Here is a 27,675-nt window from a genome sequence, read left to right as displayed (position 1 = left end):
CTGCAGCAGGATGACACAACATAATAAGTGTTATCTCTGACTCTGATGAGAAGCCTTTTTGGCAGTCTCTGCCTTTCTATTTTGTTTATTTCCTTACATTCTTCCCTTATGTTTCAGCACATCTGAATTGGCTTCCCCTTTAAGTCACAAACTGTGGTTTTGTTTGGATTTTGTTTGCTCTGCCTTCCAAAACTGAAGGGAATATTCTGCCAATGAAAATGGGCCTTCAAACCAAATCTTTCAGTGGCTTTGGTTCTTTTGTTTTGTATTGGCATCCCTTAATAAAATGCATCTACATAACATCTTCATTCATATTTCACGTGGAATGTTTGTGACATGTTTCCACATGAGATCCGGAACCTTCTATATACTACATAAACATTCCCTTGACAAATAAATGACCTTTTTTTACTAAACCAAGCTACATTTGTGTTAAATGGGATAGTTTTACGATAGCATTAGGTCACATGTTCAGGACGACACAGATTTATAGTACTGCTGTAAGACTAAAATCAATACAAACCGTCTCTGATCGTATGGACAGTCATTCAATCATTTAGGAGTATCTGGTGAATCCCATGCATGTGTATGACTAACAACCACATTTTGTCCCCGGCCAATCACATAGGCCAGAGGCTGTCATCAGCTTGGCTCTGACTTGGCCTTTCACAAAGCTTCTCATTTTCCTCACAGGATAGCTATCAGGACCTTCCTCGTCCCATTTTGTATCACTGCTTCTCTCTAACATTTCGTCATTGAATGCTGTTGAAGCAAATTATCTCTTCTGATATTTTCTACTCTACTTTGACAATCAAACATCAAAGCGAAAAGCAAAATTCGGGCTCCTGACGGCAAACATGAACTTTCCTAGCATTCTTATGTATTTGGGAAATACTGAGCCCAGAGCAAGGTGAAGCAAGAGCAAGGCTTTAAAAATTAAATACCATAATCTCCCCATGGTAATGGACTAGTATATAGTTTACTGTCACTAAACTTCAATATCTTCTTAGATAGTTAGTTGTCTTTATAACAAGACAACATGGTTGTATATGACTCCCATCTAGCAGTACCATAACAGATGCAGATATGCTGAGCATGTGTGTACATCTGTGTGTGTTTATTGTCTGTTTGTGTTATAGAGGGAGACTGAGAGAAACCAGTGGACCAATACATGAAAGGTGTTAAACAAATCTCACACACCAGCTGGTTACACAGTCAACACACTGCAGGCTTTCTCTAATCACAGGACAGCTATGCATTGTCTGACAACACGTGAAGAAATAAACACAAGTTCAATACTTTTGTACAGTATGTGTCTGCATCAAAGCAATATTACAACTCAGGAGGGAAGAAACCCAGTTTTAAATTGAATTAGCAAATTGTATTGAAGCCATATTAATTAATTACATTTGTAAGGACCATTTTTCAAGGATGTATCAGCTTACAGGCTCATATGAAATTCAGAACAGGGAAATTCAGACTGAAAACTTTGTTAAACAGCTATAATACACTAATGTGTTGTAAAAGCTTACAATCCTCTTCCTATCACTCTAAGCCACCATTTAAGACATTGGCCTTCCCTTTCCCCAGCCACATTATCCAACTCCGATTGGGGGATCCCGAGGGGTTTCCCAGGCCAGGTTGGAGATATAATCCCTCCACCTAGTCCTGGGTCTTCCCCGAGGCCTCCTCCCAGCTGGACGTCCTGGAACAACTCCCTAGGGAGGCGCCCAGGAGGCATCCAACCAGATGCCCGAACCACCTCAACTGGCTCATTTCAACACAAAAGAGCAGCAGCTCTACTCCAAGCTCCTTATAGATGACTGTGCTTCTCACCCTATCTCTAAGGGAGACACCAGCCACCCTCCTGAGGAAAGAGGTGAAAGCTATCAAGTAAGTTTTGAAGAGTTTGAGGATATGATTAGTGTCTGAAGTCTGGGCATTCAAGAGGGCACGCTTTTTTTTTATAGAATATAACATGCTGATTAAGTTTAAAGTCCCAAATGGCAAGCACACACTTGCAGAAGTACGGATTTCATGTTCCTTTTTTATTTGCATTATCATACATTAGGTACAAATAACAATCAGTTACAAGGTAAGTTGCTCAGACTCTTTTTAAAGGTTTCAGGCGGACATTGGAAAAAAACAGACATACACCATTTGCAAAATACAATATATTCTTCTTTTACAGTCTAGATATATACTGTAAGTCATTTATGTACAAGGACAGGGGTACTGAGATAATAAGTGAACAAAGAGAGGACACCAACATGTATAGATCATGTTACTGTATGGGTTAAGGGATAAGGCATTCCTGCACATTATTGATCCTGTACTCTGTACAGCCAAAAAGATGGCAGCTCAGCTCAAATCTTTCCTTTCACAGCAAACAGGACACAGTGGAGGGTAATGACTAACTCCAAAGAAAAAAGAAGTTACACAAGATTCCTCTAATTTAAACAGATAAATAAAAGAAGAATTGTCAGAAATGCCAATTTGGAGGGGAAAAATCATGTGAGACCTACAGTATGTCTTAAAACTTCCCATTTAAGATAAAATCTATATTAAAATTTATAGTACAACAGGAAGTAACTTTATTATCATCTGGCCATCCTAATCAATTTAAGTAAAAACAAAAAGATGAGGATATCAAATAGAATGTAAACAAAGTAAGCAAACAACAATACAATTGGCTAACTCCTTTCCCATGGTGCAACAAACGAGAGGAGGAAAGGGTGGAACTGATACAAACTGTGTTGAGTGAATAACACAAGAAAAATCAACTGCTTTCCTGACCTGATGGGATCTAAACGGATGAAAGGAGGGACACGCTGTCGATAAGATGATGGATTGACTTGGCCTAGGCTTTGAGGAAGGAGAAAGAGGTAGAGTGAAAGAGTGCTCACAAGAGACAAGGGAGGGATGGTTCAATGTGGCAAGGCACAGGGGTCATTCCTCAAACAAGCCATTATCATCTATCCTTTCATTCATTTAACCAAACCCCATTAATAGGTGATTAATGTCCAAATTAATAGTCCATTGTTCCTTTACTCCTCGAAGATCATCCTTTGATATTGTCGATACATATATTAATCAACTCATTACATCATTTAGTCATTAATAGGCACAGGGAGGTAAAGGTAAAGCAAGCAGACACATTAGGTTGACTCAAGTTGTTGCCAAGTGTTATGGCTGAACATTCTGGTAAACCAATCGGCTCATGAATCATTTATGTGAACAGAGTGTGCAAAGTTTTTTTTTTTTTTTCCTTTTATTCACATACAGACATACATAAATACATAGATTTGCAAGATGTGCTGAAACACTTACATGGCGTAAAAAAAGTGAATTAACTCAATTACTTTGACAATGGATTAAATGCAGCAAGGTAAAAAGTAAACATGGAGTAGAGAGTTTAGATGAGAGCGAGGAAAATGAAGATTAAGAAGAAGGTGTACATTTTATCTGTTCAAGTAGGGAAAGGCACACAAGGGGAGAGTAAGATTTTTTTTTGTTCATGCCCACACTTACGCTGACTTTTTGAAAACATTACATGTTTCAAGGAGAAAGAAGTTTGGGATAAAGTAACCAGAGATTCAATTAAAAAGGATGGATATCTTTAGTTAGCACATTCAGAGGTGTAAGTAAAGCTCAGACAAGGTCAAGACTGTTGCTGAGTAAACTCAGAGTATGTACAAGGAACATTTTCTCTCACTTCTGTGATATTCACACTGAATGTTAAATTCAATGCACCACATGCTGAAATGTTTTTCAGACACAATTCTGCCTATAGGATAGGCAGGCAGGGAAATCTAGGACTGTGTATGATGAATCGTTTAATAAACTGACTGGCATTGTAAAGTTTACTAACACAATGTGCACTGGTATACTCATGGCAGCATGCTATGTTATGTGGCCAAGAGAGTGTACAGCAGGTGTGGCTTTAGGCAGGTCTTAGCCTACATAGGGAGAAGCTGCCACAAAGAAAAAATCATCCATGTGACTATAGCTAGTGCAACGCTGCTATTGTTGGGTTCTGGCAATTTCCAGGTTTGGCACATGCAAAAGGTCACACACTATAGGAAAAACTGGAGGAGAACATAACTCTTAGAAAAACATAGAAATTACTAAAAAAATGTTTCAATAGTTCCTATTTATGTCATGAGTTTTCTAATGTGATATATCCTTTTAAACAAATAAACAAATTTCTGAATTTCTGAGCAGAAGCTAGAGAAATTAAACTAACAACACTGACCGCAACTGACAACAAAAAAAGAAGAAACAAACATTTTACAACAGACAACACCACAACATTAAGATTATAACATAAACCCCATTTATGACACACCAAGAGTGAGTGGTCCCACTGGTCTAACAACGAGCAATGCGTCTGAGTCACAACTCTCCACAGATCTGGGTTCAGTGTTCCACATCACCCTGAAAAGGTGAAGGCAAAAGGATCCAGGGGCCATAATGTACACATATCAAGCTTCTAAACCAAAAAGCACTGATCAAGAACCAGGGACAATGTCTCAGGAAAGTCTTTTGAAAAGTAGTTAGCATTTGTTAATCTACTGTAATAAACGTCTGTTCTATCGTCTTTAGCAATCTGCATTCTTTTGGCAAAATCACTGTTATTCCCCACTCTTTCACACATAGTTTACAACTCTGCCTGAGCATTAGGACTTTAGTGTTCAATCACTTGGTTTGTGATTTGTGGGCAGTATAATTACAACATCCTGCAATCATCTCTTAAAGAGTCTAAGATCAGCACATTAAGTTTGTCCAATCTAGAACTATGCTATCTATCCTTTTAGCATCAAAACACTCACCTCCCATTGGTCTGACCTTTTATGTGTCCCACTAGGGCTGTGTATCAGTTCTCAATACCTTAATTAGACTGACAGAAATAACCTAGTACCGTGTTGTATTTAATAGTCTCCTCTCAAACGATACCTGTACCTGCACAAGCAACTGAATTCTTCTATTTACATGATGGGTATCAAATGAAGTACTCTATTGGTATCAGTATCACTGTAAAGCTATAGTGTGTACTTTCTGTCTCCCCCATGAGGAATTCTAAAAAGCCTTCTGTGATCGTGCACCACCCCCACCCCTCCTCCACTCAGTTGCTAGTAGCTAAAGAGGAAACGGAGGATTAAAAAAATCATGATGGACTCTTCAGACAAGGAAATTATCTTCACTAGATTTTCTGCACGTGAAAGTCACCGGCTGACACCATCTCCTGAACATAGTATATGTACATACTGAGAAATACAGAGTTTTCAAACTCATTTGGCAGTGGCTTGAATGTATGGGACGTTCATTAATATAAAAAAGTTAAGCACTTAAGCTTTAAGGATACTGGTATTGGTATGGTATCATCTTTTTTTAAACTATACCCAGCCCTCCTATACTTTTCCTTTACCTTCCTGAAAAGCTGTCACTATTGGAATCCATTGAAATCAACATAAATCAAAGCTATGGCTATTATTCTTCAAGGACGAAACAAGTAAAACTTTCAAGACTACTATCTCTTCCCACTAAAGTTAGGTTTTTAGTGGAGCATCAGTTTGAGGTTGTACTGTAACTTTTAGAGGGTTTTATACTTTGTAGCATAGAGCCTTTAGCGGATCACGTGCATGAATAATGTCTACCAAATGCATTCCGATACAAAGGGACAGTCAATAGCCAGAAACACATCCAATCAACTCACAATTTACAATCAAAATCATTGAATATGAGGAAAAATGAAAATTGAAAGTTTTGATAAATCTGCCAAAACAAGTGGACCAGATATATTTTACAACTTGCTAAATCTGGACTCTGTTAAAGTTGTTGTAAAGTTGATCTGTACTGGGTTAGTTGCTAGTTGTTTAAATGTTATTAGACATACAAATATTGGTGTACATAATTAATGTAATAAAAGCACATTCAGGTTTTGGTATAAAAACTGTAACTTGCTTTACGTGTTCTAAATAACTCATGATTATTTACAAAGGAGTTATGCACTGATAGTAGACACTTTCAAATATCAATCTGATCTAATCTGTATGAGAAGACACAAAGGAAGAAGGGACAAAAAACTATGTGTAAAGACATTAAATAAATTAAAAGGGATGAAATAAAGGTGATATTTAACTAATAAAAATTGTGTTGACATAATCCTAATGAAGTATTTGTCTTTCTCAGAACAATAAGCATGGTCAGTAGAAATGCTCCTATTGATTTGCAACTTCTGCAAAATGTGTTGTATCTACACTTGAGGGCACAATAATGTATGCAATATAACATCGGATGGTTAATACACATTGATATGAAATTTTCTAAAAACAAAAAACAGTTTATCAAAATGTTGTTACTGTTTCTGTTGAGACATTTATGACTAATAAGAGGCTTTGTAGTTTTTGGCATAGGATGGGACAGAGACAGTTGTTAACCCTAACACTGACTATTTTCCTAAGTAGGTAGATATATAATGTACTACCACTGTCCACATACTAAACTGATAACTGTGTCCACATTGTGTCCAAAAAAATTAGTGACAAGGGAAATATACAATCTACAGCTCAAGTTAAGGTAAATAGGTGTGTGAATTATTACTTTTAAGAGCAGATGAAATAGAGTGATACCAGTTAAGTTTTAAAGCTAAAAATTGGAACAAACCCTGACACCCTTTCATACCCAAGTGTCTCATATATCTCCATTTTTACAGGCTGCATATTATCTAATTACACAACTGTTCATTCTTTAGTTGATTTGCTACACACACACACACACACACACACAGGAAGTTGAGATTAGCTAGTATCAAATTGTACTAAAATAGAATTTAATACCATCACCATGACGTCAAAGGGGAAGAAAATTGTAAACATGATACAGGAAACATTGAATCAATAGGTGAAGTTTCAACACCTGCACCACCTGGCCATAGTATCTACACTGCCTCACGTGAGTGTTTTTAAGGTCATCGCATAATATCTATATTGTGATAATTATCCATATGGAAACAAGTAATTAAGTGGATCTATAGACCATAATGTTTATCCATTGAGATTTGTAAAAACATGAAAACATTTTCCAAAATCCATGCCTTAAATGCTCTCCTAGCTGAATGCTCCTTTACTATCCTCTTGCTCATATCATATCATTTATAGCCATGCATTCATTCATCCTCTAAATGTCTTCTAGTTATGGTATACCATCGATACAAATTGCAGCAGTATAGAAAGGACATCTTGTCTACAGTACATGCTTATCATTAGACTAAAGAAAATGATTTATTGTGATGGCAGAGAGCCAATCCAATCTAATCTATACTGTAAAATATATTGCACAGAACAAAAATGCATGCCCTGAATGCTGCTTACAAATAAAACCAATACTTAAAGGTTTATAGTGGTCTATAGTAGGCCTTGATCAAGTTGTTGTCAGATGTTAGGTTGGCGGTTGCTTTAAGTTAGTGGCAGTGAGGTTCTTCAGGGACGTTTTCCAATCCTTTTCATATGCTGTTACTGACCGCCGGGTTTACAAACTGTGTGTTGATGAAAGAGAACCCTGCAAACTCGGCCTGGTCGATGTTAGCGATAACCAGCTCATCTGGCGGTGTGAGCTGGGGCTGGGTGCGTGTGAAGAACTTGTCAAAGTTCTCTGCTCCTTTGCCACACTGTAGAAAAGAGGAACAGAAAAGGGAAAAGTTAAGACATAAGGTACGTAAAATAATACGAAGAATACAAGCTTTAGACTAACAAGACAGAACAAACACAAAAAATCTGGAGCACTGGCAGAAGTATGCGCATGGCAATTCTGTGAAGGCAAGACAGACATTAACCACAATTTGTTTTTAAGTTGTTGGAACTTTTCACAGATTAGCCCAAAGCACAGGACACACATCAAACATCAGAAATAACTACCATTGTCATCACCATTCATATTACTAGACAATGTGCATGGACAATGCACCAAGCAACATTTGTGAGTTCTCCCACATCAACCTGTTGGCTAATTCAAATGCATCTTCACCGCCCCCCGGCTTACACAAGAATGAGGACATTTTACACCTGATTCCGCCCTTTTCCCACTATAATATGCAGTTGGAGGTTAAGAACATCAAATTACATGCTCTACATCTCATTCACCTGAATCGCAACGCACCCTTCTGAAAACAAAAGCAACATTGGCACAGCTGTGGAACAGCAATGCAGTTTTCAGTAAAAAAAAAGGCCCAGAATTGATTCAATTAGAGGAAATTATGTCAGGACCTCTGCAACAAGGCACACTGTATTTGCTCAGACCTCATAACCTCCAGTTCCTTTATCTCAGCCTCAGATGTGATGCGTACGTACTTTTGTGCTTTTTGACCCTCAAAATGTAATTATGTTACAGAAGAATGAAGCGATTCCTTGAACAAAAACCGCAACAGCATCAAGGTGCAACAAGGTCACAAAAGGGTTAATTACTGTGTTCACAAGAGAGAGGCAAGCTGTCAATAGTTAACAGGAGACATCAAAGGTTTTTCATGTTTGTGTAATGAGAGGATAATCAAATTAAGACATAGAAATGGATTATGTCACATGGTGGGTAAATTTGCACTTTAGAGAATTTCTCAGCAAAGGAAGGCATGTTTGGAGACGTGGGCGTGCATCTTACTTTGTTGCTGTAGTGATATTGGCCCTGACTGAAATAAATCACACATGACATGTATGACCAGAGTAGCCTTCAAGACACAGCACACAGGTTTTTCCTCATTCTTGTCCCCATTTTCTATTCCAGGGACTCACCTTAAAAGAAGAGGTGCAATACTGTACACACCGTTTCTCTGAAAATCAATTAATAGTGCAATTTTGACGTTGAGATCTTCAGATATGTTAGATGAGATTTGCTTTTACATTAGCTATATGCTCCGACCATAGCAAAATAACATATTGCAAGGCTCAGTTATCTTACATGGTATTTTAACTGTTTTTACCAAGAATAAACACAGTACCAGATCCTGAAAAAAACAATTCCCACCAATGTCTGTAATGTAGGTGCTTTTGTCTAATAACTATTTCCAACACTAGGAAATAAGACCAGAGAACAGGCAAACCTGCTGTTGTATAACCTTCCAAGCTTATCTTATTTACGGTGTTATGTGTTTGCTTGCAGTAATTATGCGCCTGTCACCCGAGGTAACCTCTTAGGATTAGCTTTTATGGAGGATCTGCTCAGGGGTGTACTCTCTCTTTAAAACCAAATTGCCAACATTTCTTGGTGCCTACCTACCATTTTTAAAAGGAGAAGTAACAAGATGAGGTGATTTGCATGACTGATGCAAAAAACACACCCACTAATAATGTATCATCTAACCCTACAACAGCACTGTACTTTAAACCTATGGCAACATACTTCTACTTCATACTAAAATCCGTCGATCTGGCGTTTGCACTCGTTCTAGTGAATCAAAAGATTTAAGGATCAATACTTCTGTCAATCACTTAACACTTTTTAGAGACATCAACACAAAAATGCTTCAATTTGTCATCTAGATGTGGTTTGCTCAATCAGTGTCTCTCCAACTAAAGGTCTACAACTGGATAACAAGATTGCTTGGTCCATGAAGAGGAGTTTCTGTCTCATTTAAGTTATTCTACTGTCTTTACTGGAGAAAGACCAAAAAGAAATGATACAGTGTTTAAAACAAAGAGCATGTGAGTAAGAAAGAGGCTGTACACAAAATCCTTATCCTCATCAGATAGTCCACCTACATACCGGGCTCACCTAAATGGATGCATGCATTTGCAAATGCACACAATCATACACCCCAGTACACATTCACACAGTTGGTAAGCATTCACGTTCCCTTGGGAGCTACTGTTCTGCAGCTGGCTGTGAGAATAACCGACTCGGGGAAGCCAAATTCCATGGGGCTCTGATTCAGGGCTTAAATAGAAAAAAGGAGGATGGAAACCTCAGCATCTGATTTATGCTTTGCCAATCATGTTCACAGAAATCTCAAAATCTTTTTGGATGGTAAGTGCTATTAATACTGAGTGGACACCAGTGATTGCCCTTGACCATTCTTTTAGAGTCCACGATAACTAACTGACTGACTTGATCAACTACAGGGGGGGTGGAACCGATAACAGCCACTACCACACTAAACTTCCACTGAACTAAAGCTTAAGATGATTTGGGTAGCAAGAAAGTGTGAAAAAAGGACATTTTTATACATGCCATTAGATATAATGTCTTGTTTTTTTTCAAGCCTTTTAATTGTTGCCATATGACTTCACAACCCACCCTAACCTGGCTTTGAAAGTCTTGACTAACTAATTGGCCTTATCTACTACTGCCCTCCATTCACAGACAAGCCGTGTAAGTGTGTGTGCAGTATGTTGTCATGTTTGCTTCAGTGCGTCTATGTGTGTGCCAGTAACTGCTTGTGTGGCAGTCTTTGTGTGTTTAGGAATGTCTGCCTGTGTTTGTCAAGCAAATGTTTCTAGTTTTAATTTCTTCTTCTTTTTTATTGGTGAGGCCAGACTGAGACAACACGTCAGGTGATTTAACGGAATTGAACAAAACATTAAAAGATTGAGTCAGAGATGTTTTTAAAGTGGTTTTTAAGTTTTGGTTTCTAAATGTTCTCTCTCATTCCCACACAGCAGATACCTGATGGGTAATCTCCAGCATCCTTCAACTGCTGTGCCTCTCCGCATACTTGTCTAATTCTATCCATCACTGACCATCAGCTGCTCAAGTAAAGCATCGCATTTTTTACTCTGAACTCCACAAAACCACTCCTTGTGACACCGGACCTCAGCTGTTGAGTGAAATATTCCAATATTGTGTAGATATATGCAGGATGATTCAAATTCAGATTCCTTTTATTGTCATTGTAAAAGTAACAAAATTCCATTGCATCAAGTGAGGACGGATTTCAAGCAGTGAATGAGTAAAAAATAAATACATATAAAACTATATTAATAACGTTGGTGCATTCCACTCCCACTTCCACTCCAACACTCACACTATTAGCAGGTACACAGCCAACATATTCTTTAAACATAAATATATACAATTTATTGCACAATCCCAGTTAGCTGGATAATTTCATGGTAGTGTAGTGATGGCCTTTGGGTAAAAACTGTTCAACGATCTAGTGGCGCGTGTTTTAAGTGTTCTGTTTCGTCTGCCTGAGGGCAGAAGGTCAAACTGATGGTGGGCAGGATGGGAAGAGTCATTCAGTTTAGTTGTTTTCTGGAGGCAGCGGGAGGTGAAAATGTCTTCCAAAAGTATTTAGAGCCAAGTTGTTACCTGCACATCAGTCTGTAAACCTCTGGACCTCCTCCCTGTATGCCATGTTGTCTCCCCTGCTGATCAGACCAATTACTGTTGGGTCATCAGCAAATGTGATGATGACATTGGTGTTATGGGTGGGTGTGCAGTCATGGGTGTATAGAGAGTACAGGAAGGGACTCAAGACACAGCCGTGTTGAGCACCTGTACTGAGACAGGGAAGAGGAGTGGTGGGGGCCCACCTTGAGCAACTGTTGGTTTGTTAAAAAGTCTCTTATTCATAAGCAGATGTTATGATCAAGGCCTAGGTTGGTATCTTGTAGAACAAGATGACCAAAAAAATTTTTTTTTCCTTTTTCAGAAGCCAAACTGACATGAGATGTTGGATGTTGTGTTCACTTTTCACAGTACTGAGTTCTGCTGAAATGTTTTTCTTTTGTGAAAGAGCATCACATCACAAAAACAGGACATTAACTAGACTACAAATCATGCTGCTCTCATAAAATACATGATGCTCAAAAGATTCGCTCAACAACAAAAGAAGAACATTTTATTATAAACCATGGTTAGGAATATCTGCACCACTTTTCATAACCATGAAATTGCCTTTGTGATATTTTCAGAAACATAAACTTGCCCTTTTGGAAAAACATAGGGATGGTCTAACGTCTTCTATTTCTCATTGTGTGATTCACCCAACCCTTATGGGGTGAGACCTATTATGCTGTTGATACATCCTCCCACACACAGTGATATAGTATCCAACATGGGTTTTTGACCTACTTCCTCTCATTTTCTCTCCCTCTCCTTCTGCACACATACAGTCATGCCTCTGCACTCAAGCATATTTAATATCACACAGCTACTTAGGATGGTAAATGAGTGCCTGCCTCCAATAAGAGTTGTGTCATGTGGTATATAATTGGTGCATCGCTAGTTTTAACCCAATGTTACAATTACAAACTCCTGCAGTATCTACACAGATTTCATACTGGAAAATATTTTCAAGACGATAACTTCATATCCTATTTCATGTTGTAAACAAACCTCAAAGCAATCACAAATTGGGCCTTTCATAAACCAAAATTAAACTACATTTTTTAGGGAAAATGTGACAGAAAATACCAATTTGTATGACCCCAACTGAAAATATAAATGTAATAAATAAAGAAAAAACTGTTCCCTCTTATGTCCCGTAAGCTAAAAGAGGAAAGGCAGACATGCTCAGTCAAGTTGCAACAGTCTGTGCCTTTCATTTTCTTGCAGCTAGAATGAGTCACAAGTCATCCATATTTTGTGTGTGTTTGTGTGTATGTGTGTATCCATGTATCCCATCCAGGCATGACTGTTCCAAGACTTCTGTGCAGTGACTAAGTCCTCCCACTCTATCTTGCCTTAACTCCCTCCCTTCATTCACCGCTCCCATCACTATCAATCAGCAGCATCCTATTTGACCCACTTTCTCCATCGTCCTCTTCTCCCTTGAAGACGGTTGACCATACACAAGTTGGTGTAAAACCTATAGCCATCAAGAAATGAACCTGATTTCCCCCCAAAAATCACTTAATGGACATGGCTGGCATTTAGTATGTGCTTGATTTGTTACCTAAAGTATAGACTTCACAGTGACAGCATCCAGCCCTATAAATATGGATTAACGTCCAATACACACAGATGGTTTGAATGTCTCAGCTGGGTGAAGCCTGTGTATTGATTGCAATGCCACAGCTGTCACAGGCGGATGAAGTGAGATTGAGTGGGGATTGGAGAAAGGAAAGAGGAGGTGGACTGGATTAGTGAGGAAGGGTTAGACCTGGTGAGAGGGAGGTGTATAATGATTGCCATTTGGTGGAAATTGACTGAAAACAGTGCAGTATTACATGGCATTGTGAGGTGGACGTGATGGTTCTTTATAAAGCAGTTTATATTGATAGTAGAGAGCATTCAACATGTTTTATTCCTCTCTTTCCATCTCTCTCATTTTTCACGCTTAGAGCTTGCATCGAAAACCAGAACCCATGCAAGCATGCACTGTGCAAAAAGACATGCACGTTTGCATGCATCCACCTCCTTGCAACTTCAGCGTGGAAAAATATATGAGCACAGAAGCTTTCCTTTCTCCCTTCAATATTGATTACCACCCCCTGCATTTATACAGCAAATAGACACAGAGACAAGGCGTTCATGCAAGGAAATCTTCCTCCCCTGCTTTTCCTAAATATCATTTAACCTTCACTTTCTTTAACCTTCCCACACATACATGTACTCAAACATACGCAAAAAAACACACAAAGCATTTCCAAGACACCCAGCACGTCCACTCAGTGGGAGACTACATGAACAAAGAGGTCAGGATTCACCTTATAAGAGGAACTGGAGCCCTTGAGGGTTGAAACAGAAGAGAACTACAATATTTAAACTGAATGTGTAACATGTGTATGTGCACACACTTGAACACACACTCAAAATCACTCCTAAGTGAAGGATGACCTTAAGAATTGGGTTACGGCGGTGAAAGAGATAATTGAGGGGAAGAGCTCCTCAAATAATTTCTGATGTAAGGACCAGGAGAGTCACAGTCACAAACAATTACATTTGCAGAGTTTTCTCAAAGGCCTTGGGTCCACCTTTCTGATTTGATTTGTTTGGCCTCTCATTATGTAAGTTTAAGGTTTGAGGTTTTGAAAAAAAATGGGTTTATTATTATTTGGATCCAGCAATAGTTTACAAATAGTTGAAAACCACCAATGTGGACACCAGAGGTGGGGGGGAGCATCTGCCACTCTAAATAGGGAGAACTCTAATGCAATATTTAGAATGTTTGTGTTTATATGAGCTGTTATACTGTATCGCAGTATGTGTGAGAAATATTTTCACACTTCTATTTCTCACACACCTACCCACATGTCCATAACTCCATAAGGGAGTACATTTCTATGTATCAGTGGGTCCCTTGGTTGTCAGCACACATGTGACAGAATGCAGTAGTGTTTCTTTGTATAGTAACACACACAAACACACACACACACACACACACACACACACACACACACACACACACACACACAAACTAAAATTGCTGAAAGTTAGAACATTGTTTCAAATTGGTCGTTATTGCTGTGATTTATGTTAGGTTCAGTTCCATCATAGTGTTAATACTGTCAAAAACCGTTAGCTGATGTTGTTGTTCAATAGCTAGCTCAGAGATTATCAGCTAATGAAATAACTGATTTAGCAGGGTGGGTTAACACTTTTGCAAGGCAATGTATCAGTGTCACGTTCTCATTAGGGGCTGATCCCCCCTAAAGGTCTGATCCTAGGATCACCCCTGATGAACTACACAAATGCTATAACTTCCTCCTTGTATTATAAATTCTTTACATACATCACCGGCATTGTCAGCAACTCTTAGACTGCCAGAGAAAAAATGTCCTAGTACTGTCAATGGTTGTGTATGTAATTACAATACACCAAATGATGATGCATCCACAAAAGGAAGGATACATTTCACCTTTACTACAAAAAAATAGGGAGAATGTGAGACAAACCATCTTTGCTCTTCTTTTTTACAAGAAATTGAAAACTTTATAACATTTTACCTTCCGAGAATTATTGAAAAAGACATATTATGCTTTTCCGTTTTTTTTCTGTCATATCTACAATGTTATAATGTTGGATTTACATGTTTAACATTTTACATTTTTCAAATAATGAGGTTTAAAGTATTTTAGAAAAATCCTCACGAGTGTGTGTGTGTGTGTGTGTGTGTGTGATACTGTAAGTGTGTGTCTGAATAAAATAAGAGAGAGAAAGATGGAGAGAGAGGAGGACCTGCAATAAATTGTGTGTTCAAATTTCATAATATTCCACAATATGCTTAAATACTCTTAAAACTTGACCATTTCTGTAGCGAGTTTTAGATTATTAACAAGAAGGATGGGCGCCCAGATAGCTCAGTTGATGAATAGAGAGAGGTTTACGACTCAATGCAGCAGGCCTGGGTTTGACTCCGACCTGCATCCTTTTCCTGCTATCATTACCCCTCTCTCCACTTCCATGTCTTCAGCTGTCCTGTCAATTAAAGGCCTAAAATGCCCCAAAAATAATCTTTAAAAAAATAAAAAATGTCGATGCTTTGATTTTGGCAATGTTTTAACAATCAATAGTTGTTGTTAACATATAAGTACTGCTGTGACCCCTGTGCGTAATGCTGCATGATGACACTGCTGGCACTGCAGGAGGACTAATGACAGAAAAATAAGGAGAGAAAGAGACTTCAGGGACCAGGCCGATGAGTGGCTAATATGCCGATTTAAATTCCGTAAAGCTGCGCTCTTGGATCTACGTACTGAATTGGGTCCAGTAGTGAGGGCATCCCATCTCTGTCCCATTACAGGTCCTCGCCAATCTGGGGGAAGCCGGTTGTTTCCAGAGGTAAATGGCAGACAGCTAAGTGTTTTTTTCTTGTAAATATTAGGCCTATATATAATCTTCAACTTTATTATTAAGGCTTGTTTGGATACAATACATAGTTCTGTTAAATCTTATCATAATGGACTGGTATATCGAAGCTGTCCCTGAGTGCCATAATGCCGGCCGTTTTGGATGGTATTATTAATATACTGTAGTTAGTCTATAGATAGGGTTCCCTACACTGTGCGAGAAAAGGCTGAAATTATAATTCATTTTGTAGCAATTCTTGAACGTCTGAGAAGTTTTTTTTGCTTTTTCCCCGCCAGTCATCATGATTAGGTGTAACGAAATAACAACTGCCACACCATTAACATACTGATCAGCACTCATGAGGTGCTATGCATTGACTATTTATGATTAAAAATGGCCGTGTACAGGGCAGGATAAGAGGTTGATTCAAGTACGTACACTTGTGGGTAATCTGTAATTTATAAAGGAAACATTGTTTACAGATGTGCGGACACACGGTTTTTATAAATCAGAATTTTTTTTGGTGTATGCCATTTTTGGCTTTTGGGCATACGTAAACTTTTAGTAAGGATCCTACGCACAGTTTTATAAATGAGACCCCTGAACAGTTCAGATTTAGGTATGGGCTTTTTAAGCCCTTACATCCAACCAAGACCATCAATTACAGAGAGGTAGAAACAGGAACTGTTTCTCATAGATGTTCCCAAAAGTTGGTGTTTAACACATTATATAACTTGCAACTTTGTCTGGATTGCTACATTATGGAGGTACTGCACACGTTGATAAACTGCCAAGAACATGATTTGTCCTGTAGTGATGAGCACATCTGTATTTCCTTGTTTAAATGCATGTGGTTTAGTAACTTGTATTTGTTTACATGTCTTGTTCCATTTATGGTCTCAGAGTGTCTGAATGTAGTGTAAATTTTAAATGAATTTCAAGAAGATGTGCAAAAATAAAATGTGAATTCATGTGCTTTTTTAACCACTACCATTCTGCCAATATTGGGGGTTGACACATCGACGTAAACACATGGCGGCGCTAATTCTCCAGTCCAGTTCTATTAAACCATTGCAGAAAAAGAGGGTGGAACAAGATGACGTAATTAAAAGATCGCTTGTCAAACGTTAATGATGGAAAATAATGTAGAAAACATAATAGAAATATGGAATTTATGTTTGTTTCATGGATTACTTCAAAGAAGTTTACAGTCTCCTCATTGGTCCACACAGATTTCAAACGCTATTTATCATCTCTTCAGTTGATGGAAAGGGTCAGTGGATGTTTCAGTCACTTTCCTTGTGTACGTCACTATTTATTCAAAAAGTTGATATACCAACTTTTCCATCCCAATCAAGTGTAAAAAGATTTTTGGTACATTTTCTGCATTTCCACTCCAGTTTTTATTAATACATTTAAAATATGACTGAAAATGTGCATAAAAAAGGTGGAGGTAATCGCATTAAGCGATGTCCCTTTTCTACAGCTGTGTTGTATGGCAAGTCCCCCAAATACTGAAAAGGTGTGGGTATAGAAATTAGTCCATCTTAGGAAAATGCCTCTTTGCCGGCTTCATGCTGGACTTTGCACCATCAATTCATATGAAAATAGAGCTCAAACAGCAACATATCCTTTCTGTCAGAAACAGACAAGTGTAAGTGTAAGTGTGTATGGAAAATATGGCCTTATTTTAATAAAATCTAAACTCATGTGAGAGAGGCTACCAATCATCTTGACCTTGGTTACAGAAATCATACTAAGTGTTTCACACTTAAAGTATGAAGTGTGAATATAACCCTAAGCAAGTTCATTGCACAAACTGTAAAAATATGAATGCACAGTACTTACCACTTTGGGCTTGAAGGGCGGCTGTATCTCTCTGTTCGCAAGGCGTTCCCAGTCAATGCGTCTGAAGAAGGCATGTTCTCTGATGTCCCTCTCACCCTCTGGGCTGCAGCCCAGACGCTTGGATGGGTGTTTGGTCATCAGCTGTTAAAAGTAAGAAACAAAAAGGAGGACACAAATAACTAAATAATATAAATTAATTCAGGATAGCAGTCTTACGGTGTGGAATGCATGACTCGCTTAATTGTTTTTATTGGTTGTCACAACTTCAAAGAAAAAGTCAAAATCTTTTTTTCTTTCTTCAATTTCTTGAGTAAACGGGGAACACTTTCACTTAAAATCATGCAAAATTTAGCAGATCACAGAAAAAAATAATGAACATTAGCATTTCGATATATCTTTGTCAAAAGGGGTCGGTGTTAGTGCATCAGGAAAACCCTCACTTTGTTTTCTTCCACTTTTGTGTCATTTCACTGATGTATTCTGTCATGTGATTCCACTTTTTTCTAGGTCAGCAAGTGTCAGCTAAACAGATGAGTCTGATGGGCCCATCCATCTGTTTGTTCTACCTTTAGAGAACTGCTGCCTCTTCCCATGGCATCGCAGACAACATGAAGACACAGTTTACCCTTTATTTAAAAAAGCAATATAATAAAAAAGTACCCGTAGGAAACATAACCAACAATTAAATCTGTATTATGTACTATGTACAGGAGGAGCCCATTGGTTTTATTAAACATAATAATTCAATTAATGTTTTTGTTTGTTTGTCGTTTTTTTGAGAGCCTGTGCATTCTTGCTGACTGCACAAACACAACACAAGTTGGTCTGGAGGAGGTAACAAACAGGCCTAGTTTAAAATCATTAAAAAAGATTCCCACCCATAATGAAACAATTGCTGACTGGCTGCTTGTTTTTCTAAGTGTGTATATAGAATTTCACCAGCTTTTTACATAAAGGTTTTTTTTTGCATTAATACTCCCGCCTCAGTGCAATGATTTGTTCTTATTGAATTGCTAAGAAAGGGAATGTCGCCTTTGGGGATGGAAAGAGAGACTGTCTAATGACAAAATTATATATTCATGCATGCAACTCTGAAATGGAAAGGAAGCTTTGTTTGACTGAGCTAGTTGAAATGCTTGGTTTAAATGCTCTGGTAACTGGTACATGCATGCATATATACAGTAGACACACAAACACTCCAGACTGCAGCACCTCCAGTTAAATCACAAATCTGTAATGCACACCTTCACATGCAGCTTAGTCACTTTGGCAGTTCTCTTGAATTATATGACATCATGTTTAGCAATCATGCTCTGTGGGTTTTGTTTTGTTTATTCCCTCACAGAGGGGAGATGTTGTCACCAATGTTATGCTATAGTATAATACCACAGTCTCTGACAAAAAACGCTTTCAGTCTTATAGTAGTCTGACAAGAAAGGTTTCATCACTAACGTCACCAAGTTTTTTTTTGCTAAATTATTTGAAAAGAATAATTTGAGATTTTGGGAGACATACTTATTTACTTGCTTGGCAAGAGATAGAAGTTACAACTCTCATGTACATATATATTTCTGTAATTCATTGTGTTACTTTGTTGTGTTCATCCCATCTACTGTATCTGATTCCAATCTTTAAATTTAAATAAATTCCACTCTAATCAATTATATTTTTCAACTGAATTACATTTTTACCTATTAAACCATGAGTAAACAGCCCAGCATATCTTTCACTGTCAGATTGAAAGAATTTGTATTGTTATGTAGCATGTGCATACAGTACGGAAAGAAAAGTATGCATTTACAGATACATCATTGCACTGCCAGATTTTATACATTTTAACTTTATGTAGAAAAATATAATTTAAGAGAGACATTATTAAATATCTACTTGCAGGATTTTTGCAAGCCAGTTTTCCTGCAGCAAGCCCCTTTGACATACAGGCCGCGGGCTGGGCCACATCTGAACTAACAGAGTGCATCCAGCTGGCAGAGTACATCAGACAGCTGTTGATGAGGAAGAAAAAGTCATTTGCAGCTTTCTGTCTATTCACACGACTGTCACTGACAGTGAGTGTCCTGCTGCAAACACGAGGCTGTCACCATTAAAATGACACACACATTACGAATAAAAATGTCCTGGAAACTGACTGACTGTTGGCCTGCCACCATGTCAATCAAACGCTCACGCTTTTGCATTATTTTTACTTGACCAACTGAAATACTTTACATAAATGTGATAGATGATGGTCTCCTAAAAAAAGAAATGTGTTGACATTTCATGCAGAGCATTTGATTATTCTGTCTGCAAACTGTTAGCACTCAGATCTCACACAAAAGGTTTAAGTTGCATATGTTAAAAAAAACTGTACATAACTGCGAAGTTACCCTGCTGTTTTTGCTGAAAACATTCAAATGTTACAGACAAAGGGAAAAAGAGAATGATGAAGTGAAAGAAAAAAAACAGATGGGGTCTCTCAGTCAGCAGGGATTCTGGCCAGTTAAACTGTGTGATTCAGTAAATTAAGGCTTTCAAAACACACACACACCATCACCCTGTAGAATCCAATCAGTTTGCTGTAGTCTGAGAGAACTGGGAGAACTAATGAGGAAAAACATCACAGACAAACCACACTGGGCTTAAATTTGACCCTTTCTGTTGACAATACAACAGCAAAATTACTTTCTTGATGCTTTTGCTACAAGCTCCAGAGATTCTTTCAAAATTAGTCAAGTGCAAAATCTTCTCAGATATTTACCTCAACGTCACAACTTATACTCAAAACACAATTTTTATGTATATCTGTCTCATTCTGTTTCTCATCCAGTATTCATAATGAACTACAACAGCATTATAATAGGTGACCTTTAGGTAGCATCCCATTGCTTAGATGAATGTGTATCTGTGACCTATTTAAAATCTGATGAAATGTACAGTATACACAGGCTCGCTAAAAATGTATGAACAGTTGAAGAATAAAACTCCACAGTACTTATGTTTGCATACAAGAAATATACTGTATATTTTGTGTCCTATTCATTGAGTTACTACTACTGAGTTAGTTGCGCTGTATCAGCGCTTTTTCCCCTCTTTATCTCCCCTTAACTACCTTGTCTTGTTTTTCCTTTCTCTCTTGTTTGTTTTTCAGGCAGCTGGAAAGCACTATTATATATCCATTAAGAGGAAGTGCTGCAGCCATGCCAAAACAAGGGTTGAGACAGGGACTTGGGCCGGACGTCCGCACCTCTGTGAAGTACTGAAGTGGGAGACTACATGGAGATTTCATGGAGTTTCAGTAAATCCGTTATGTAACTGTCCTAAAAAAAATCTAAAAAAAAAAGGGTATGTTAATGTTTTCCAGGGTTCCTTCCTCTTTCATTTGCTTTAAAAACATTATGCTGCTTCCATAAAATGCTTGACTTGCACTGAGCCATTGTACTGGTCAGTCCCCTCTATCTCTGGAGATCCAGCGGCCCATGGCAGTGGAAACTACATCTCATAATCATAGTGGAACAGTTTAATGTAATGAAAAATATAATAGGAATAAATACTTGATATGATTGTTAAACTTCCTCAAATGGGGTTCCCTTTTGACTGTCTACACTTTGCATTTAGCCAGTAGACAGTTATTGTTTTTAGTCCAGTTTTCAGTTTAGAATTATAAGTTATAATAACTACTGCATTAGTGTATAAATATATATACAGTAGGTTTTATATGTTAAAGACCATTTACTGCAATGCACCCTAGAGGTCGATTGCTGTAACAAATGACACATTGTGGTCAATCTGTTTTTTTCACAACCCAGGGGACCTATGGAGATGATACTTGGAATTTCAACAGTAAAAATGCACGTACTTCTACAAAATTGACGATTTGACCCTTTGCTTGACCCTTTGGAACAACAAGCTTTGAAAAATGGCCACCTAGCATTTGCATTAAGCTTTAAAAACACTTAACAGACAGTCGAGCTTGTGACAAGTATGTTGAATGACCTGACCGTTTTTTCTTCAACTGTTTTAATAATGCAAATGTCACAGACACCAGAACTGAGTGGGACAATGACAGGGATTTTGTAGATGAGGTCCCACAAAGAATTTTTTTTAAAAAGCTTACACTTTATTCTTACAGCAAATGGAGCTAGACTTTGTGTTACATGTAACTCCAAAAGGTTAAAAAAGTTTTTAGTTTTGATCTAGCAGGAAGAGTAAATAAAGTTTATTTTACATTTAGAAAGTCAAGTTTATTAATATAGTACTTATCACAGACAGAGCCACAAGCTTGTAGCCTTCTCACAATAAGAATGATGTTGGCTTCAGTGAGGAGTGTGAAAGACACAGTTCTTAAAATGCTGCTTTTCCCACATCAGTTGAAAATCTGTATTTTAAGATTTGTGTCTTTCAAAGGGGAAGGTTTCATATATTTCAGTTTAAGTGCATTTATTGGAATGTGTAGAAGAGAAAAGACTGCCCCACTGACTGTAAGTATAATGTTTATGAATACCAAATAGACTCACCTATCATTATGTTTATGGATTTTGCTTAACAACAAAAAGTGGGTTTAAAACAGCAAATGATTGATTTTTATTTTGAGATGTTTTAATTGAGGGCAAAGAATGTCCACTTACCCCTTTGCAGATGGAGACAGCTTCTTTGGACATGGACTTAGGGTAGGACACGTTGTGCTCCATAATGGACTGGAACAACTCATCTTCATCCTCACCATCAAATGGAGGCTGGAGTGGAAGGAGATAATATAGTTATTGGTGTTTCATCCATTATCACACGGTGGATAGATATATTTTTGCTGTTCTCTTGACAACCATTTTACTACTCAAAGTAAAGTGTCACCATGTTGACCACAGTGATTCAGCAGTTTTAGTTTTTGTCATTTGTGTCCTCTCTATTTAACAGGTAAATTGACCAAATTTTGTGAGAAAACAAAATATACATCCTCAATGAATAAACATATAGAGGGCAGGAAATAAGGACACACATTTGACTAAACAGGGAGCCAAGATGGAGAATAAGGGGGAAAAGAAAGAAAAAGATGGTGTGAAGACACTAAATCTCAAAGACACTGAAGAAATACAAAATCAAGAAACAGAGTTTTTGCAAAAATGTTTCACAGGAAGACCTTGCAGAGCAAATGGAGTGGATGACCCAGCTTTTCCCCTGCTCACTGGGTGGTTATCATCAGTTACCATAATGTGGGTGTTTTGACAGTCCATAAAATGAATTATTCGTCATTTCCACTCCACTGGCCCCTTTCCGTCATGCCCTCTTTACCTGATTTCACACAAGGCAGGGAAGAACAGAGGAAGGGAACATCTAAAAACCTTTGTTAATTGTTAAAGAGCTCTAACTTGAATTCATTTGGCAATGAAAAACATACCCATCTGCATGTTTTGCTTTCCTGTGGAGGAGCTTGATTTTGCATGTACATGCACTTTGTTTTTGACCTTTTGGAATGGAAATGACTTAAACAATATATAAGTCATAAATGTCTTAATATATCTATCCATCATTTAGTGTTGATTCTTGGATACTTGTTTTAATAAATCCTGTAAAAACCATCTAATGGGGGAGATTTTTCTACTTTATCAATGTTTGATAAAGAGGACATGTTTATTTTTTATCTTAAAGCAATTTACATTATTACACCTAGGTGGTGAGTAATGACAAAATATTCAGCTATGGCTGCACCTTTCACAAAGTGGTGATCACACTTTTTATCTCTGACATGGCCTGATTCCACTGTAACTTCCACTAGAATGGGATTTTAAGTTGATGCTGAAACCTCTGCATTAAGCACAGATCGCATAGTCACTATAAATAACAAATGCTAACTAATCCGTGAAGAGGTCACATTGATCCAATGTAACCACCACATAGATTCATAGATTATTTAGATTCAAGCTAATGTTACGCTAGTTAAACGTACCTAAAAGTAACAGTGAAATAGTGAGCTTCTCAAACGGGTTAGTGGTAACATACAGTATGTAAATAAGTAACAAGTGTAGTGAAGTGAAAATTAAATGGCCTTAATTTGTGCACAAATGCAGACACTTAAGGGCCTGAAGAACACAAAAAGATTCTGACTGGCAGTTACTCTGGCTACAACACATGTCAAGCTTGGTGTTCTTCCTCAGGAGGTATTCTATAACAATATTCATACTACGTCCTCCCTGTCTTGACTTGAAATACCTGTATCTGATTTTAAAAGAAGCTCTTCTTTACCAGCCAACACATTATTGATATGTTCACTTCAGTAAGTGAGAATATTGTTCAGAATATCGACCCATGACCATTGGCAGCACACCATACTGAATCCAGGAATAATTCAGCTGTGTTTAGTTCCTGTGTTGCAACGGCAGTTAGAGAGCTTAGGGACCATCTACAAACTACAACACAGAAGAGAGATACAACAAAAATATGTATGCTATCAATTTAATGATTAAATAAGGTAGTGTCTCCAAACTTACCTTAGTTATAAATTGTCTCCTGCTAGTTTTACTACAGCACTTTTTTTTTAAATAAGCATAATCTTTTTTTGAAAATATGTTTGTATCTCTTTTTTGTGTTGTAGTTTGTAGATGGTGCCTAAGCACTCCTTGCAGTCTCAACACTGGAACTAATCACAGCTGAATAAGCACAATTTCCATGCCTTTCTGTCACATCTACAGCAGTCAGATTCGCTGTGTTCCTCGAAAGGAATCACTTCACATGGGTAGGTACTTTTAATGACATTTTGATCATGTTAAGAGGCTAAAAACACGTTTAAAACTTGCCTTTTTACCTACATGTTGAAACTGACCAAAATTGATGCAGCAGAACTAGAGTTTTCTTTTTCTTTTTTACTCCCAACATTCCTTTTCCTTTCCATTCTTTTTCCTTCCACATTGGTGCCTACGTTACCCCCAATGCAACTTGACTGCCTACAGTTCAGTCTCGTAGTGGCAGCCTGAACAGCCTCAAGCCTGTATGTCAAGCATAGATGAGGGGCGGGCAGAGGTCTGGTAAGCTTCCAGTCTATGTAGCACAGGCAGTGTGAGCAAAACTGTTTTGACCTGTAAGCTCTGCTGACTACATTGAAAGAGGGCGAAAGGTTATACAAAATAGGATATGGCCTATGACTGGAGGGGACATGGAGGCATGTACTGTATATAGTTCAATGCTTACTATCAGTGGTGCAGGGAAGGTCTTTAGACAGCACCACCTGAGTATGTTTAGGCCTATGTCAAGCCTTGCTGCTCAGGGGTACTTGAATGTGGAAATAATTTGGGTGTGAGCAGTCTGAGCAACCTTGTGTCTGTGTAAAGTTGTCGGAATAATCTGCAGCAGGCAATTACCTAAGAAGTAATATGTACACCACTCACCTGTCCTGCCAGCATTTCGTAAAGCAGAACTCCATATGCCCACCAGTCTACAGAGCGTCCATATGGCTGATATGCAATGATCTGTAGAGGAAAGAAAAGAAAAAGCTCAGAAGTTCAGCTTTAGTCAAACAACCTGTCTGAATCATGTCAAAGATGTTTGAAATTCATTACACAACATCTCAGTACTTTACTGAGTCTACAAAAACATTAATCTGTTTACAAATGAGGGACTAGAAAATATGCTGCATGTGAATGATGCAGTGCATACTTAAAACGTACAGAACATGAATGCAATATTTCTTCTTTAAGCTCAGGACCCAAACACAGGCATTCATCTCATTGTGACTTGTCATCCAGGTTCACTCAGACCGTGATGCATTATTTAAACTACTTTACGGAAAAAAGCAAAAGGATGTTACCACTTATACCGCTTTCATATTCATGCACTAATCCACTAAACTAGAATCCAACATGCATGTGATCACTTTGGATCTGGAGGTTATATGCAGCTAGTCACATGTCCTATACATATTTATGTACACTATTCATCCACTACAAGTTTCATTACTTATACTATATTCTGTTACTTCTGTCTGCACTGAAAGTACATATGATTAGACTGCAAACATATAACAGATTATTTAATCCCAATGTATACACTCCTTCTGGGTAATGTAATTTAGTCTTATTAAATCCAGCACACAATAAATCTCCCACATATTATAACCTTCATCTTGATCTTCAGATCACATGTGAACATGACTCTTCTTCTGTAAATCCATGACAGAACAATTTCAGATAGCCTCAGCAATATACTCTATGGGCCTCTTCCCAGCATGGTTGCATATCTTTGCATGCATGCTGCCATTGCCTGTCTCATTTTAATGAAAATCTAAATTAAATCAAAAGAAAAATCAAAAGAAAAAATACTCAATGCAACATTAAACGTTTTTCACAAATTGTGTTTTTTAAAATGTCCTTGATAAATTGTCAAATAGTAAAGCAGAATTAATTATTTATACAAATATTTAAGCCAACTGGGCCCTAAAATGCTACACACTTAAGCATATCAAGTTTGACACCAGCCTTGAAAATCCTGTTTAATGCATCTCACAGATCACAGCTCTTCATACAGTGGTTTGATCCAGCAAAGAATATGTATAAAGCAAGGGTGCAACCACAGCTGTGACTAGGCACAAATGCTGGACAGCACCTGAATTCCATCAATTTAAAATCACCTGCAACAATTACTTTTGCCATGGTTGAGCAAAGAAGATAAGAAGCTCAACATTTCTGACTAAAAGAGAGCATTTGGTGTGTAGGAAGGGAGCAGATAACAAAACACAGAGTTGCTGTATATCATTTCACTAGATATGAGCACCTAGTATAATGTTTCTGCAGCTGAAAAAAACAGTTGACTTTTTTTTCATAAAAGTAAGCTGAATACTGAAATGACAACAGTGAAGCCATTGTGAACACTACTCTTACTGGCACGTGTTGCGCATGTGAAAGGGCTACATTTTGTTTTGTTTCAGTCCTTTTGTCAAAATTTTCTGAAAATGACAACACTAACTCTTCCCTCAGCTCGTGAATTTTACTTCATATAAAACATGGTTATTGATCTGGGTTATATGGTTTTAAGGGTATAAATTATTATTATTATACTTATCCAAAAACCCTGTCTTTCAACAACCTTTTGCACTTGCTAATAAAGTTAAGCTACCACTGCAAACTAATATCTAATGAGGAAGGTATATTACAGGAGACAAATTTATACAAATACTTTATTACTTTACTTAAGTACATTTTTCACGTATCTGTACTTTACTTTAAGGTCCCATGTCATGAAAATATTACTTTATGAGTTTTTTAACATTAACATGAGTTCCCCCAGGCTGCCTATGGTCCCCCAGTGGCTTGAAATGAAAACAGGTGTAAAATGAGCCCTGGGTATCCTGCTCTGCCTTTGAGAAAATTAAAGCTCAGATGGGCTGATCTGGAATCTTGCTCCTAATGATGTCATAAGGAGCAACCCAAACCAAACCTGCTGGCGGCACCCTGACTGCTGCTGCTGCTGCGGGGGAGATAAGAGCTCAGCTGGTCTGAGGCTTTACAAATGGTTTACACTATAGCCTGATTGTTATTTCCTGAATGTCCGTCTCTTTACATGGAGGAAAGACCAGAGTTTAGTTTTTTTGTTTATTTTTCATTCATATATATATATATATATATATATATATATATATATATATATATACACACACACACACATACATGGATATCCTATGAATTAAGCCTCTCGCAACTATGACATTTTCTCTGGTGAAAGAAAGATTTCCACTGAGTTTCTCAGACATTGGTCAAGGTAAATGCTTTTACCCTTTGACCCTCTCAAAAGACACACATTCTGTTACACTGTTCACACTTCACACACACATCCAATCATTTCTTTGGAGCTTTATTTGCCATATAACAGCAGTTGGTGCAACCATGTGCATATGTGCAATTCAGGCTCATATAAAACACACAAGCACATATGCTAAAACCAGGCAACAGACATACAGGACAATATGGTGACACACACACAGACACAAACATCTTTAGGTGTGTACCAGCATAGGGTGCAGCAATACGGCCTTTGCTGAGTAACGTCAGACCTCTGCTGCACACATGCTAGGACATGGGACACTCCTCCTACTTAGTAACACACACACACACACGGCCAACATAC

General features: G+C 37.8%; 1 protein-coding gene across 1 annotated transcript in view; it reads right to left on the bottom strand.

The window, feature by feature from the left end:
• Positions 1 to 2,037: 2,037 nt before the first annotated feature.
• The window catches only part of prkcaa (protein kinase C, alpha, a), a 142,459-nt gene continuing 116,821 nt past the window's right edge, over positions 2,038 to 27,675 (bottom strand). The window contains exons 14-17 of the mRNA XM_032501145.1: positions 24,945 to 25,025; positions 22,194 to 22,301; positions 17,572 to 17,712; positions 2,038 to 7,669 (exon numbers count right to left, since the gene is read on the bottom strand). Of these exons, the coding sequence (XP_032357036.1) occupies positions 7,505 to 7,669; positions 17,572 to 17,712; positions 22,194 to 22,301; positions 24,945 to 25,025 (495 nt within the window). The 3' untranslated portion in view covers positions 2,038 to 7,504. The remainder of the gene's footprint in view (positions 7,670 to 17,571; positions 17,713 to 22,193; positions 22,302 to 24,944; positions 25,026 to 27,675) is intronic.

This window comes from Etheostoma spectabile, chromosome 2, assembly GCF_008692095.1.
Source record: "Etheostoma spectabile isolate EspeVRDwgs_2016 chromosome 2, UIUC_Espe_1.0, whole genome shotgun sequence".
Lineage (NCBI taxonomy): Eukaryota > Metazoa > Chordata > Actinopteri > Perciformes > Percidae > Etheostoma > Etheostoma spectabile.
This window is presented reverse-complemented; position numbering and strand designations above follow the sequence as displayed.